The sequence below is a fragment of the Helobdella robusta genome (assembly GCF_000326865.2).
Source record: "Helobdella robusta unplaced genomic scaffold HELROscaffold_10, whole genome shotgun sequence".
Lineage (NCBI taxonomy): Eukaryota > Metazoa > Annelida > Clitellata > Rhynchobdellida > Glossiphoniidae > Helobdella > Helobdella robusta.
In genome coordinates, this window is record NW_008703571.1 from 393,498 (window position 1) to 410,346 (window position 16,849).

General features: G+C 33.3%; 1 protein-coding gene across 1 annotated transcript in view; it reads left to right on the forward strand.

The window, feature by feature from the left end:
• Positions 1 to 11,066: 11,066 nt before the first annotated feature.
• Positions 11,067 to 16,849, forward strand: part of HELRODRAFT_71528 (hypothetical protein) — a gene marked incomplete at both ends in the record, with an annotated part of 6,774 nt that continues 991 nt past the window's right edge. Inside the window, 6 exons of the mRNA XM_009011743.1 lie at positions 11,067 to 11,124; positions 12,530 to 12,633; positions 12,900 to 12,993; positions 13,528 to 13,667; positions 15,317 to 15,476; positions 16,480 to 16,532. Coding sequence (XP_009009991.1) covers positions 11,067 to 11,124; positions 12,530 to 12,633; positions 12,900 to 12,993; positions 13,528 to 13,667; positions 15,317 to 15,476; positions 16,480 to 16,532 — 609 coding nt within the window. The remainder of the gene's footprint in view (positions 11,125 to 12,529; positions 12,634 to 12,899; positions 12,994 to 13,527; positions 13,668 to 15,316; positions 15,477 to 16,479; positions 16,533 to 16,849) is intronic.

Sequence of the window (16,849 nt, forward strand, 5' to 3'; positions counted from 1 at the left end):
ACTGACGAGTGAACAGAATAGAGAGAATAGAAAAAGAAAAAAAATGGGATGAAAAGAAGACGGAAAAGAACGCGAGAGAGAGAGAGAGAGGGGGGATGGACTTTTATGCATGAGTGTGGTTGAGTTTATGTATCATTTGTATGCTACTGGATGGTCGTTTGGACGCAAGAAACAAATCAAACGACCGACAACAATAACGTAAAATTTTTCGTAGAATTTTGTCAAAACAACAATATCAACAACAACTACAAGACAAAGAGAGAAAGAGAAAGAGAGAGAGAGAGAAGAAAGATCAATAAAACAGCGAAAAAAGAGATAGAGAGAGAAAGAGAGAGAAAGATTAGTAAAAAGAGCGGGGAAGAGAGAGAGAGAGAGAAAGAGAGAGAGAGGGATAAGAAAGCATCATGTTGAGTGTGCTCTTTTCTTTGCAAGAGCACTCGTCCTAATGATGTTTGAATGCTTTTCTTTTCACGTCGGTACACAATCTTAAAATTTTCTGTTTAAGTAAAAAAAATTTATAGAAAAAAAAATTCATTAATCGATAAAATACTATCACAAATATTATCTTTTTACTCATTAACTCGAGATAGTCTTATGGTTAGGACGTCTGGTTCTGCTGCTGTTGTGACCGGTTTCAAATGCAAACAGATCCCCGCCTAACACCCGCAACGGGTGTGTGTGTGTGTTGCTTGGATTTACACAGCACACGCACATATGTGAACAAAGAATATGTGTTCACACATTGGGTTTGGTTTATAAATACATATATTGCCATATAAATAACACATTATACAGACACATAACATACATACACATACATACACACACACACACACACACACGAACGCACACACACACACACAAGTGTATATAATCTTTTTCATGTATCTCATTAATTCACTTCAAAAAGAATGGCATGATATGATTTCCTATCGACAGTGACGAGAAAAAAGACAGTCTGGATAGCAGAAATTTATTTATTGCAGTTTTTGGGGGAAAATAAAATAAAAAAATGAAAAACTGAAAAAAATTTAAATTAAAAAAGAAAAATGAGCTAAACCAAAAATAGATATATAGAAAGATATATAAATAAAATTAGAAGCAAAATGATGAAAATGAAATGAGAGAATGTGAGAGAGAGAGAGAGAGAGAGAGAGAGAGAGAGAACGTAAGAAAGAGAAAGAAAGAAAGAGAGAGAAAGTAGAAGAGAAAAAGAGAAAAATAAAAGGGAAAGAAAAAGATAAAAAAATGAAAAAGAAATATCAAAGAAAGCGTTTTTAACATTGTTTGAACCATAATTGCGTGCTTTTTTGAAGCCAGTCTGCAGTTTTAAATTCGACTTGATGGGAGCCTTTATTAAAGTAAAATTTATTATTTATTTATTAAAGTTTTTAATACAATTGTCATACATCATCATTACAATAATAATCATCATCGTCGTCGTCATCATCGTCATCGTCATCATCATTACAATATCATTTCATTTAGGATGGAACGCTTACGTTACGTGTATATTTTTTTATTGACGATGCCTTTCTAGAAGAACGAGAAATCATCACCATCATCATTTTCATCATCATCGTCGTCATCATCGTCATCATCGTCGTCATCATCATCATCATCATCATTTTCATCATCGTCCTCGTCATCATCATCGTCGTCATCATCATCGTCGTCATCATCATCATTATCATCATCACTGTTATCGTAAAAGCTAATCATCTAATTAATCATCATACACATAACGATGGTTAAATCAACGAGCTTTACCATCAACTACATCAGCAACAACAACAACATCAACAACAACAACTTAAATTACCAAAGTATGATCGACAGCAGAAACAATTTTCTAAACAACAACAACAACAACAACAGACCCAACAATCACTCTAACACAACTACGATTAAAACTTCAACAAACACTACATCGCATAATTTTGAAGACGCATACTTGGTTAGTAGCTTACTGTTCCTTAGTTGATGTCATTTAATGTTACTTACTCAATTGGTATTACTTAATGTGTGTGTGTGTGTGTGAGTCCCGTGTGTGGGGTGTGTGGTGTGTGTATGTGGGTGTTGATTTTTTTCTGTTGCTGAAATGATGTGTTAGAAAACTAGATTAACTTTTAACCAAAAGTTTTAACAAAATCTTTAAACTTAATGGCCACCAGGCGAGAATTTTTTTTTTTAAATAAATTGTATAAGAACCTCGTACGATACATGTGACGCCATTAAATAAACATTTAAAAAGACGTTAAATATTGTGTGACGTCATTTGAAAAGATAAAAAAAATACTTTAAATACGGTGTGGCGTCATTAAAAAATTGGAAAAAAAATTAATTACAAAACTAATTGCCAAAAATGTCAAAAACTGAGGTAGAGAAACAGCTAGCCATTATTCAATTTAATCTTATTTGCAGCGTGTGTGTGTGTGTATGTGTGTGTGTGTGTGTGTGTGTGTGTGTGTGTGTGTGTGTGTGTGTGTGTGTGTGTGTGTGTGTGTGTGTGTGTGTAAATGTACGTGTATGTTTCTAAAAGATAAAAAACTTTTTTTAAAAATTATTCCAATGAATTAGCTGGTAAGTTAAGTAACTAATTAACCAATTTAATTATTCATTAATTTATTTATTAATAAATTGACTTATTGGACATACACACCACACACACACATATACACACACACAGACACAACACATACCCATACACACAACACACACAAAAACACATTAGAAATAATTACAATGGCAATAACTTCAGCAAAAATTTTAACCGAAAATTTTTTTTTGTAATGATGTTTGCTTTTTTTTTATTTCTATTTCCTTCCGGCTTATTGGAACAGCAATATGGCGGATTTAAAATAATGTAATATCCTATCCTACGCATACATGATCAATTTTCAGCTGCTATTATCCCTATGTTAAGTCGTCCGCTTGTGTGTCCGTGTGTGTACGTGTGTGTGTGCGTGTGCGTATTTGTATGTGTGTTTGTGTACGTATTTGTGTGGGTCTGTGTGTGTTTGTGTGTTTTGTTTATGCGTATGTCTTTGCGTAAGTCAGTGTGTGTATTTGTGTGAATTTATAAGTGTGTTTTTATATATAATGTACTTTTAATGTTTCAAATATATATATATTTTCATTTTTTCATTTTCAAAGTTTTATTCATAATCAACAACATATCAAATAAGTGAATAAAAGTTATGAAGTTGAATATGCGGAGACCGAATAAGACTGTTTGTTTGTGGTGGTCACCGCAGGTAGATACATGAATAGTTAATGAAATAAAATAAGGAAAATAACTGAAGCAGAAAGATAATTGAAGATAAATAAGTAAATGTTCGTGTCATACATATATAGACATATAACTATGTAAATGTTCGCTCAGTACATATATAAACACATAAATGTTTAACCATTCATATATATATATATATATATATATATATATATATATATATATATGTATATGAGATATATATGTATATGAGAGAGAGAGAGAGAGAGAGAGAAAGAGAGAGAGAGAAAGAGAGAAAGAGAAAAAGAAAAAAAGAGAGAGAAATAAAAAAAATTGAGAAAAAGAGATAGAGAGAGAATATTACGAACGTATTAACAGATTTCATTTAGGAATTTACCGAAAAAACATAAGCACGGAAAAAAAAACCCAAAATAATTAATAGAAGGTTGATGACGGCGCAATAATTGATGACGTAATTGATGGCGATGACATTATGTGACGTCATTAATAAAAAGTTCTTAGAAAAGAAGTTGAAGGCTTCTTTATAGAAAAAAAAACATAGAAACATAAAAACAAAAAAAAAACAAAAACAAAGAGCTTATACAACATTTCGTGAAATTAGTTTATAAATGGAAAAAAACAAAAACAAATAATTGACAAATGAATAATTTATATAACAAACTTTTCTAAATATAAATGTTTCGCTTACACACATGCAAATCAACGTATTCGCACACACACACACACACACACACACACACAAACGTAATCTTATACGTGAATATTATTGTCCAGAAACTAAATCCGAAACAATTGGCCAATGATTGTTGCCCCGATCACGCGATTGACTGACCAATGAAATGATTGATTGGTTCGTTGGTTTATTAATTACACACTTAATTGGTTGGTTGATTGATGGATGGAACGAGAAAAAAAAGAAAAAAACAAAATCTTGCAAATATTTTAGACGTTTGACGGATGGCTCGGTGGATAGCATGGCAGGGAGCCACGGAAAACTGACATTTTGAAGACAGATGATTGTCTCGAACGACTTATTACGTGTTTCAATGCTGCTAGTTTAATTTTTGTATTTATTGTACTGGTTCTATCTGTATATCACAATGACTTTTTTGGCGTAACGATATTGTTTCCATGAATGTATGTATGAATGTGTGTGTGTATGTGTGTGTGTGTGTGTGTGTGTGTGTGTGTGTGTGTGTGAAAGTGTATGTATGTGTGCGTATGTATGCATCATGTATAAAGGCAATGGATTAATGAAATCTTGAGGGATGTATAAACAGAAAGCATGTGTTCTGTTAATTTTTTCGCACGCTCTGCATATGTGCACAAATTTTACTTCACACACACATATGTACACCTACACCTACGCCTACACCTACACACACACACACACACACACACACACACCACTACTTATACGTATGCCTAGAGTCACATAAACTTACTTAAACATACATTCATGAATGGTACCTACATACTATAATAATAATTTTATTATTGTTGTTGTTGTTATTATATTATTATTGTAATAATAAATAATTATAGTTATAATTATAATATATTTATAATATTATTATTATTGTTGTTGTTATTATATTATTATTGTAATAATAAATAATTATAGTTATAATTATAATATATTTATAATAATATTATTATTGTTGTTGTTATTATATTATTATTGTAATAATAAATAATTATAGTTATAACAGTTATGGTAATTGTTATAATTCTGTTGTTGAAAATATCTTATGACGAGATAGACGACGACATATATCATTTTAATGTTAAAATGGCAGACTCAAATTGAAGCTTTGTTAAGGGATGCCAGTTATTGTTTTGTTGTTGCTGTTGTTGTTTATTGTTGTTTTTTTTGTTGTTGTTTTTGCATTTTTGTCATAATGTAACTTTTTCTCCGTCTGAATATTTTGTTGATATTTGTCAAGCTTCAGCTTCATTATGCAACTGATTAATCCCGCATAAATTTGTATGTTTTCAGAGATTTGTATATTTTTGTATGTTTGTCTGCCTGTCTCTTTTTACGTTTGTTTGTGAGTGTCTGTCTGACTGTCTGTATGTTTATTTGAGTGTGTGTGTATGTATGACTGTCTAGTTTGTTTATTTATTTGTATTTTTTTATTCGATTATTTATGTTCATTTTATTGCTTGCAATTAATTGATTTATATTTTTGTGACGATTTGCCTGTCCGTCTGATGTCTGTCTGTCTACTTGTTTGTCTGCTTATCTGTTTGTCTGTCTGCCTGCTTGTCTGTTTGTCTGTCTTTTTACATATTTGGGTGTGATTGTTTTTGTTGTCATGACTCAAATCGAATAACTTAATTTAGATGTGTCAGTCGGCGGCCACCACTAATTATGACTGACAGATTCATCACCGACTGGCCGATGATAAATTTTTTCAGGTGTGCCGTTCATTCGCCATCAAATTTCATTAGGAGTCCAAATGACGAAGGAGGAAGGAATAAAATTGGGTATGAAAAAAGAATAAGTCGAAGTCGAAAGAGAGAGAAAGAGAAAGAGAATGATGGAGAAATGAAGAAAAAAAGATAATGTACAAGAAGAATTAATTATGAAAAACTAGAATGAATGAAAAAAAAGAAACTGAGAAGAAATGAAAAAAAAATTGTGAGATAAAAAGATATAGTATGAAAATAGATAAAAAATAAAGAGAGAGAGAGAGAGAGACAGAGAGAGAAAGGAAAAGAGAAAGTAACAAAGAGAGAAAATAACAAGGAATAAAACTTTTTTAAACGTAAAATGTCATCCAACTATATTTATGTTTATTGCCACACAATATATACTGCCGCGTATGTGTAGATTATGTGTGCGTGTATGTGTGCGTGTATGTGTGCGTGTATGTGTGCGTGTATGTGTGCATATGTTTTGTATAACTGTGTATATATATATATATATATATATATTTGTTTTTTTTACTCATTTTAATGTTAACTGGCCATTTCAGCACACAAATTAAATAAGTCCAAAAAATAGAAATTTTTTTTGAAAAACTGTTATGTCTTCTGCTGGTACCTTTTGCATTATTTTTTTTATAAAAAAAGGCAAAAAATAAAACTGAAAAATGATTTTGAAAATTTTCTAATTTAATTTTTTCAGTTTGAAATGTTATTCTGTCCACGAGCTGAACTTATTTTTGGAGTTCCGAGAAGCTAAAAACACGAAATAGAAAAAAATAATTAATAAATGATTGATTGGCAAGATTATTTTTATTAATTGGTTGCTAGTCTTTCATCCCTTCGGCGTTCCGTAGACACAATAGCTTGCCATACATTTCATGCTTTCAACTTAATTGCCTTTTGAGGCAAGAAGTCACTTTCCAGTAATCATTTTTTCCTTACTTTACAACGTATTGAGATGCAATCAACATCACTTTCTTATTTATTCTGATGTAATTATTTATTATTATTATTATTTAAAAGACACATACAAAATTTTATAGATTGTATCAATAGCATAAGATCCACACAAATAATTGACAAACAAGAAAATTCAAAGGCGATAGGACTGCATCATATACATGGTATGTACAACATTGTACACACGTTGTACGTTATACATTGTACACAAGTACACAGATTGTACACTAATTGTTTTACCCACTTACACACACACAAACACACACACATACATGGGCATGCAAAGTTATATTACTACATGTATGGGTCATCAATGTTAATGATAATTTATTGTCGAGGTGACATGTTGGATTTTCAACAATTTCGTAGTTGTTTTGTTGTTGTTATGTTGTTGTTGGAGTCGTTTCATTTCGTTTGCTCTGTTTTGTTGTTGTTGGGCTTTGTTTTTGTTGATGTTCATTTCATGGTAATGCAACAGTTGTTGTTAGTGTTGTTATTGTTTTGGTAATATTTTATATTTGACTACTTGACAATTCGGTTGTTGCCGATGTTGTTGTTGTATAATATAACAAGTGTTGTATAATATAACAAGTGTTGTTGTTGTTGACGTTGTTGCTATCGTTGTTGTAATTTTGATAGAATTGCTGAAATTGTTGTCGTTTTGTTGCTTTTGCAGTTTGTTGTCGCGGTTGTCAATTTTGAAATTTTTCAGTACGTAGTTTTTTCTGAGCAAAATGATGAAAGGTAATAACTCTCTGATGGCTTGATGGATGCCCGAATGAAATATTGCAAGCACTCTTAACGAGATAATTCATCAAACTTGTCTACGTTGTTGTTGTTGACATTTTTGTTGCCAACATTTTTTTGTTGTTGTTGTGTTGTTGGAGGAATTTGACATTTATTATTCATGACATTAACGTTGATGTTGCCGATAAATTTTTGTTGATGTCGGCATTAAAATGAAGTGCTTTAAGACGAAGTGAAGTACTTAAGACGAGGGGGACCATACAAAGTTATGTTTATGTTTAGTTTCACGTCTGTTTTTGTATGTTTCTGTTTATTGTTTTGTTAATGTTGAAAGATGGAATGTGATTTATGGTAGATGTTGACGTAGTCTACGTTGTTTTTTGCTTTACGATCATGTTGATTATGCGCTGATGTTGTTGTTGATGTTGTTGTTGTTGCTGATGTGTCTGTTCATGTTGTTGTTGTTGCTGTTGTTGTTGTTGTTGTTGTTGTTGTTGTTGTAGACGACGACGTCCCTAGACTTCAAGACTTCAACATGTTCTATTTATGAAGACAGACAGCGAGTGAAACACGATCACACGATGAGATGAAATGCAATGCTCTGGTGTCATATAAGGCAGCACATTTTTTGTTAATAACTTTAATTCTAATAGAGAATCGTCCCTTTTATCTCTCTCTCTATTTTATTATTTCTCTTTCTCTCCTTCTCTTTCTCCCTCTCTCTCTGTCTCTTACTACTCTCTCTCTCTTATTAAATACCACAATAGTTAAATAACATTTCTACGATATGTTCAAGATAGAAGTTTGCGAAGTGTACCCCCAATGGAGAGCCCATTGCCACACCGTCTATTTGCTGATATAGTGTGATACCCCACCACTAATTCATCTTTTGGAATTGGTAGCGGTGGATGACTGGAATTGTATATTCTATCTATTTATTAAGCTGGTTGTGTCTTCTACAGAAACATTTGTAAAGAGTGACTCCATCCCTTAGAAAAATAGAAAAACTAAATAGGAAGCTAACCAACGCGGAACATGCTGTGATTTTCATCAATAATTATATATAACCCTGACAAAAAAGACGGAATAATGAAATGTATATGTAAAGATTTTTAAAAAACGCACAGACACCAAAAATTTTGTTCGAAAGGGCGCTATATAAATGTAAGATGATATTATTACTATTACTTTTATTATTATTAAATATGTTATCATTTTTATTGCTATTTTATTTGATTATATTTTTGTATGGCAAACAAAAAAGGCAAATTATATTGTAGATATATAAGTGCTGTAAATGTTGTGTAATAACGATAGCTTTATGACCACAATCTCCACACACAAACGCCCACCCACCCGCACACATACACACACATATACATACACATGCACAAACAAACATACATACGGTATGTATATATTGATACATGAAGCAATAAAAGTATTCTAGAGTTTTATTGCATTCAATAAATGCGCGTAACGTAATAGTTAAAAAATTTGTTTAATTGGTGTCATTTCTGCTGATGTTAATGTTGTTTTTGCCAATGTTGTTGTTACCGTTAGTTTATTATTATTGTTGTTGTCAATGTAATTTTGATATGTTTTTCGTCTGTGTTGTTGATAATGATAAAGTTAAGTTATAAAGCGCCCTGGCAAGCGACTGAGGTGCCCTCGAAACAAAAAAACATCCTCCGTCAGACGTTCGGAAACGCTCAATCAAAATAAAAAGTTTTTAATGACGACTTGAATGACTGTGTAGAGCTGCAGTCCCTAATCTCTGGCGGAAGCGAATCCCACACTCGTTAGGAGCTCCATGTCGGAATGCACACCCAGTAATATTGTTTGTTGTTTTATGCTGCTAAAAACGTAGAGCGACGGCAGAGCTAAGTTGACGATTGTTTGTATTACTATGTAGAAGATCACCGAGATACGACGATGAATGCGAGATTGAAAGTTTGAAGACGATGACAGCTGTTTTGTGACGTCATTGTTGTGGTTTTGATGCCGTTGTAAATAATGATGGCGATCACAATGAAATTAGATTTTTTATTATTTAATTAAAATTCGATCGCAATGATTAACTACAATAGATTTAATTTAGTCTAGTTTAATTTTATTAGATTTTTTTTCAATTTAATTTTCTCCCTTATCAATTTTTCACAAAAAGTTTTCTGGGCAAAAATAATTTTGAAAAATGTTCAATTCTCACGAAGTAAAATTTGTCTTTCTTTCCTTCTGTCTCTTTGTCTCTCTTCCTCTCTCTCTCTCTCTCTCTTTCTTTCTCTCTCTTTCTCTCTCTTTCTCTCTCTCTTTATACAGTCTAAAAAAATTATTTACCAAAATAAACTAGAATAGCATGGTCATTAGCTACAATAAAACCTAACGACAGCAAGAACAATAACGAAATTTATACTATATAAAACGACAACAATAATTTTTCAAGCTGGTTACACGCAGTACTCTGGTTCGAATGCATACTGCGCCAACCAATTTGATAAAAAAGTTGTATAATAGTACATAGAAATAGATTTACCATTATCAAGAAGGGCTTGTCTGCAGGTAAAAAAAATGTTTGTTTGTGGTGCAGGGATAAGTTTTGGTGTGTTGTGGTGCGTGTGGTGTGGCGTGTGGTGTGGCGTGTGGTGTGGCTTGTTGTGGAAAGTGTGTCGGAGTGGTCTGTGCTGAAAAACGCACCGGAGAATTTTTCATAATTTATACGATAATGAGGATTAAAATCGGCGGAGCACATGCTGCAAGATAAATCATTTTTATACCGTCATAAGTTTACGACATCAAAACGAAATGACATCATAACATTATGACTTCAAAACCGTATGACATCATGACATTAAGAGTTCATTATGTCGTAAAGAAAAACAACAATAACAAAAACGTCGTCGTAAATTTAAGCAACATATGCTTCTCAAACCAGAAACAACAACGTCAACAACAATGTTAATATCTCTCAAACTAGGACATCATCTGTCAAACAATAAACACGACCACAACAACAACAATAGCCACCACAACAACCACAACAACAACAGCCACCACAGCAACAAAAACAACCACAACAACAACAACAACAGTCACCACAACAACAGTCACCACAACAAACACAACCACAGCAACAACAACAACAACATTACTCAAACAACAACATCAGCACGACCGTCACCGTAAATTTAAACGTAGCCATCAATCCAGGAAGCAGTCGCACTCATAAACTCCGTGTGTATGTATAACGGCTTACCAGAGATTTAGAGCAATTTCACTCGCCTGAAATTTGGGCCCGCTTAGCGCGAAAGATTGAACGAAACTTTATATCTTCAGTAATAAATGTTTAATAACACAGCTGTTGTGGTCGGTGTGGTTTGTTGTGGTTGGTTGTGGTGATTTGTGGTGGTTGGTTGTGGTTTGTTTTGGTTTGTGGTGGTTGGTGGGGCTTTTGTTATTACAGTATAGATGGCCATCATCACCATCACCACATTTATAATCCTCTTCTTCATCATCTTCATAATCGCCATTCTCGTCACCATCAACATGGACCCCACCATCATCATCATTAATATCATCACCACCACCATCCCAGTCCCACCAAGTATGTTTCCTCGTCGTTCTCTTCCTTCTCATCATCCTATTGAATGCGGCGGTCCTCGTCAACATTCGAATGCCGAACAACAAGAAATCGAGAATGAATTTCTTCATATGCCATCTGGCTATTGCAGGTTCGTACTTCATTGTTTGTAGGTTTGTTCGTACGTTCGTTCGTTTGTCTGTTCACTCGTTCGTTTGTTTATTTGTTCGTTTGTTTGTGTTGCTTGTTCATTTCTCTGTAAAGTCATTCGTTTGATCGTTCGGGCAGTTATTTGTTCTTCTTTTTGTGTTCATTCAATAGCATAGAAAAAGACAATAATACATTACTTGCATGGGCATACAACGTAGGCATAACTGATTAGTTTCCAAAGGGAAATAGAAATAACCAACTTCATTAAAAGAAATTCGTGAAAATTTGGGTATAAAAGAACTCGAAGATAAATGAATACCCACCCACCACTAACTTGCCTGCAAGGGCATGCATTCAAATATCATTGATAAACACAGACATGTTAAATTTTCCGCAGAATGTTGAATAAATACAAACATACATATACATACAGATACAAAACATATACAAACAGATATATACAAAAACATACAAACATGAACAAGAATCTAATAAATTACAAGCAGTGCAGATGACCAACTGACATAACAACGAACGATTAACACACCCAACAGCTTCTTTTTGGTACATAATTGCATTTTCCGTCAGAACCTAATTATAACACTATTCTTCTACCCTCTTTCACACCACTTCTCTTCCTCTCTCTCTCTCCCTCTCTGTCTTTTTTTCTCTATTTCTTCTTTTCTCTCTTCTTATTTTTTTAATGTCCATCTTTCATTCTTCCCAGATGCTTTGTTTTTCTTTTGTTTTTCTATCCAATTTATTTGTTGGGTCACGGTAGCGTCCACTAAACCACGTAATCATTTTGCTTCCACGTCACGTGACGAAGATTACGTCACAGAGCTATATTGTTGCCCTTTGTTGTTTGTTACAACCAGCCGTTGTTTGCTCTGCTCGTTTGTGTGTTTGTTCATTTGAATGTTCGTTCGTTTGTTTGTTTTTGTTCTTAAATTTTGATCGCATAGCAGCAAAATTAAATGTAGCCAAATAATTGTATAACCTATTAATCAATACTTAACTTTAATATATCAAACATTTTAAATTTCTGTAATATAATAATAACAACAATAATAATAATAATGATGATGATAGCAATAATAATAAATATTTATAATAGTAATGAAAACAAAAATTAGCGAAAGCAGTTAACAAGCATGAATCATCATCACTTGTGATTGTGCCAAGCCAATTATAATTGGACACGTTTTTTCGCAAGACTAATAAAATATACAATATGTATTATCGCCGGTGTGTATGTATGTTTGTATGTGTGTGTATGTGTGTGGGTGTGTATGTGTATGTGTGTGTATGTTTGTGTGTATATGTTTGTGTGTATATGTTTGTGTGTGTATGTTTGTGTGTATATGTTTGTGTGTATGTGTTTCTATGTGTGTGAACCGCTGCAGACTTGTGCACTGGTGTGCTGGTTGTATTTGTGGACATCGTTTGGAAACTGACCATCGAATGGGAAGCCGACAATATCACGTGCAAAATCGTCAGAGTTAGTCAGGTGAGTTTTGTTTTTTAATTTTTCCGATTGTCATTCAATCATTCATTCATTCATTCATTCATTCATTCATTCATTCATTCATTCATTCATTCATTCATTCATTCATTCATTCATTCATTCATTCATTCATTCATTCATTCATTCATTCATTCATTCATTCATTCATTCATTCATTCATTCATTCATTCATTCATTCATTCATTCATTCACTTATTCACTCCACACACACAAAAACAAACACATATACACATACACACACATATTAGTTCAGCGTCCTCTACGCTTCGTCATTCATCTTGGTCTCACTCAGCATCGACAGAGTACTGGCCGTTGCCCGCCCGCTCAGTTGGTCAGCCAGAGGTGATGATGATGATGATGCCGTTTGTGTGCATGTGTTTGTGTATGTTTGTGTGTGTGTGCACCGCTGCTGATAGTGTGATGATGATGTGATGTGATGGTGATGATGATGACGATGGTGGTGAAGAAGTTGACGATGACGATGATGATGATGACGATGAGGATGATGATGGTGACGATGTTAATCAAAATGTAAATAGGAAAGAGAAACATAAAACTACCAATGACTTCTTGGCACGCGAATTTCTAAACACCGAAAACTCGTGGAACTTGCGCCTAAATTAAACACACACACACACACACACACATACACACACATACACATATACACACACACATACATACACATACGCGCGAACATAATTTACGTAGAAACCAAAAATTATTAAAAAGAGTACACACACACATGCAATGGAACGTGTAAAACCTACCGAATACATACAAAAAATATATACAAATATATATACAAAACACAAGCAAAACAAGTTCAAAATAGAAAAACTTACACAAACTTATACAATACAAACTCGCGAACAGAAAAATCCAAATATTGGCTTGTTGGTTCTGCGTGGTTCTTAGCGGTACTTGCATCTCTTCCAATGCTGGCATTCATTAAGAAGAAGTTTGATGAAAATATTCAAATGTATCTATGTGTCATTGATGTCCAGGATTGGCAGGTCGGTTGTTTGGTTGATTGATTGGTTGATTGGTTGGTTGGTCGGTTGGTTGGTCGGTTAGTTGGTCGGTTGGTTGGTCGGTTGGTTGGTCGGTTGGTTGGTCGGTCGGTTGGTTGGTTGGTTGGTTGGTTGGTTGGTTGGTTGGTTGGTTGGGGGTTGGTTGGTTGTTTGGTTGGTTGGTTAGTCGGTCAAATGGATTAAATGATTTAATGAATGAATGAATAAATAAAATGGAATGAATGAATAAATGAATGAATGAATGAATGAATGAATAAATGGCTAAAAAACTATTAAATGAATGAAGGAGTAAATTTATTACATAAACAACTAAATAGAAGGATGTTAGTTAGTTTGCATAGTGAAGCACAAATGGTTTAAAATGGAACCCAAAAAAAAACATTCTCCAACTGTTGGAAAAAGTTTGAAAATATTTGAAAGTAAATCATCAATTTAATTTCCAGCTGCACTGAATTGATAGCATTTCTATTAATTATTTTCATATTTGTATATATTTTCAATAATAAGAAGAGAGAGAGAGAGAGAGAGAGAAGAAGAAGAGAAAAGAAAGAAAGTGAGAAAGTAAGAAAGTGACATAGAAAAAGAGAAGGAATAAAAGAGAGAAAGAGTGAGAGAAAAAGAAAGAGAAATGTAAAAAAAGAAAAAGAATGAAAGAAAAGAGAAAAATGTAAAGAGAGAGAGAGAGAGAGAGAGAGAGAGAGAGAGAGAGAGAGAGAGTAAAAAAAAGATATACACGAATTTGACACTTTTGTTTAATACAAGGATGGGCAAAGCCACGGCCCTCGAAGCTATTTTATGCGGCTCGCGAGGTCTTGTTTGCCAAAGCCAGACATTATGACTAAAAAAAAGGGCCATAAATCTTAAAAAATTTATCCTCGGATCGAAAAAATTTGTTAGTCAAATACATATGAAGCCCTTCAAAGATAAAATATTTCTCAATGCGGCCCTCATAGCAAAAAGTTTGCCCACCCTTGGTTTAATAGTAAGATCTTTGAAAAATAGTTATGATTTGCAGTCCAGAAATTCTTTGTCTTCAAATTTTCACCGAACTTTTTTCATTAAAGAAAATATGAATGTTTGTTTGGTGCAAGATTTAAATAAAAAATGATGATTGATGGACGACTAAGCAAATGAATAAATGAGTGAGTGAATGAACGAACGAATGAATGAATGAATTTCCTATTGCAACGTGCGATAAATTGATAGTTAATCTCTCCCATTTATCTCCCTCTCTCTCTCTCTCCTTTCTATCTCTCTTCTATCTCTCTCTCTCTCTCTCTCTCTTTCTTTGACCATTTTTGTACTTTTTCCAATTTTATTTTTAAAATTATTTTTTATAGATGTTAACATTTTCTTTAATTTTTTTTATAACCATTCCCTCTCTGGTTCATTTGCACTCAGCGCTTTCTTTTCATCATCTCATCGGTTTTTCTTTCTTTCCTTAATTATTTTTATACTACCTCTCTCTTTCTCCACTTTCTCTCTTTTTAGTATGAATCTCTTAATTCTTTCTTGCGTGTTTCTCTCTCTCTCTCTCTCTCTCTCTCTCTCTCTCTCTCTTTCTCTCTCTCTCTCTTTCCTACTCGTTGTTTACAATGCAAGAGATAACATTAATTGTGACGACTTTCCAGCTGTACATCGTTCTAAACTCTCTGCTGGCATTCATAATTCCCGCCATAATCATCACCGTCTGTTACGTAATCATCGTTTACGTCATCAATACGTCGACCAATGAGAGGCCGATGAGGAGAGCCTGCATGTCCGCCACAGCCAATCACGCTCAAGATAGGAGTAGCGCGAGTTTTTGGAAATATAAAAATGGTTAGGAAGTTGTGGTGATGATGACGATGATGAGGGTGATGATGGTGATGATAATCATGATAACAATGATGATGATGACGACGATGATGAAGATGATGATGACGACGATGATGATGGTAGTAGTGTTGATTAAAATGATGATGGTTATGTGATGAAGGAAAGAAAACTCACGAGAAGTCTTCATCACAATCAAAATCATCATCATAACCATCATCAGCATCATCATCATCATCGTCGCTGCAATTTACTACGACATAAACTGAATTATACTTGACAATAAATAGAAAAATAAGTCCCATTTTATGTCTCGGGCGATAATGAGTGAGATAACGAACTTTCCCGCCATTTTGAAATTTCATTTTCACTCCATTAGAGTTTTCGCGTGATATAAACTTGTCCGGAATAAAAAATTTTTAATGGTTTTGGTAGTGGCGAACGTTGATAAGGCAATGGTCTTACTGTCACCGTGACTGGGTTCGAACGCAAAGACATCCCAGCCTTTCAATGTCTTTGATGCTTTGTTGGATTGTTACATATTTGCATTTGCCGTGTGATGTTTGGTGGTATTTCTGAAAAATATTTTTTAAAAATTTGCTTAAATTAATAAATTAGAAAAAAGTTATCAATATAATTAGCAACTATAATTATAATTAGCAATTATAATTATAATTAGCAACTATAATTATAATTAGCAACTATAATTATAATTAGCAACTATAATTATAGTTATAATACCAACAAATATCAACCATAGATCAAAACATTGCAACGCGTTAATTATTTTTCCAAAATCGAACAGCCAAAATAAGCTTCAGCCATGAAACAGAAACATTAGAACAGCAACAAGACAACATCAACAACAACATCAACAGCAACATCAACAACAACAACAACATCAACCACAACATCAATAACAACAGCAACATCAACAACAATTTTTCACCAATGGAGACATCTGCGTTTAAAAGATCAGGTGGTTTTATATCAAGAGCAAAAGTAAAATCGATTAAGATGACTTTTGCTATTGTACTAGGTGGGTTGGCTTGTTTTTTTTTTAGTCTTTATTATTGCAGCTCTGACATACGCAGAACTAATTACAATGTTACAGATATATTATCTATATGTCTTTTATTATGTTCTTCATATTTTCAACCATTGATTTGAAGCAGCCATTAAGTGTACAATCTTTTGTCAATCAATCAATTAATTAACCAACCAACCATCCAATATTTATTCAATCAACCAAATATTTATTCACTCAACTCAGCCAATCATATAACCAACTAGTCAACAAATCAATTGATCAAATAAACGCTTTTATTTCTTTTACTACATACACCTTC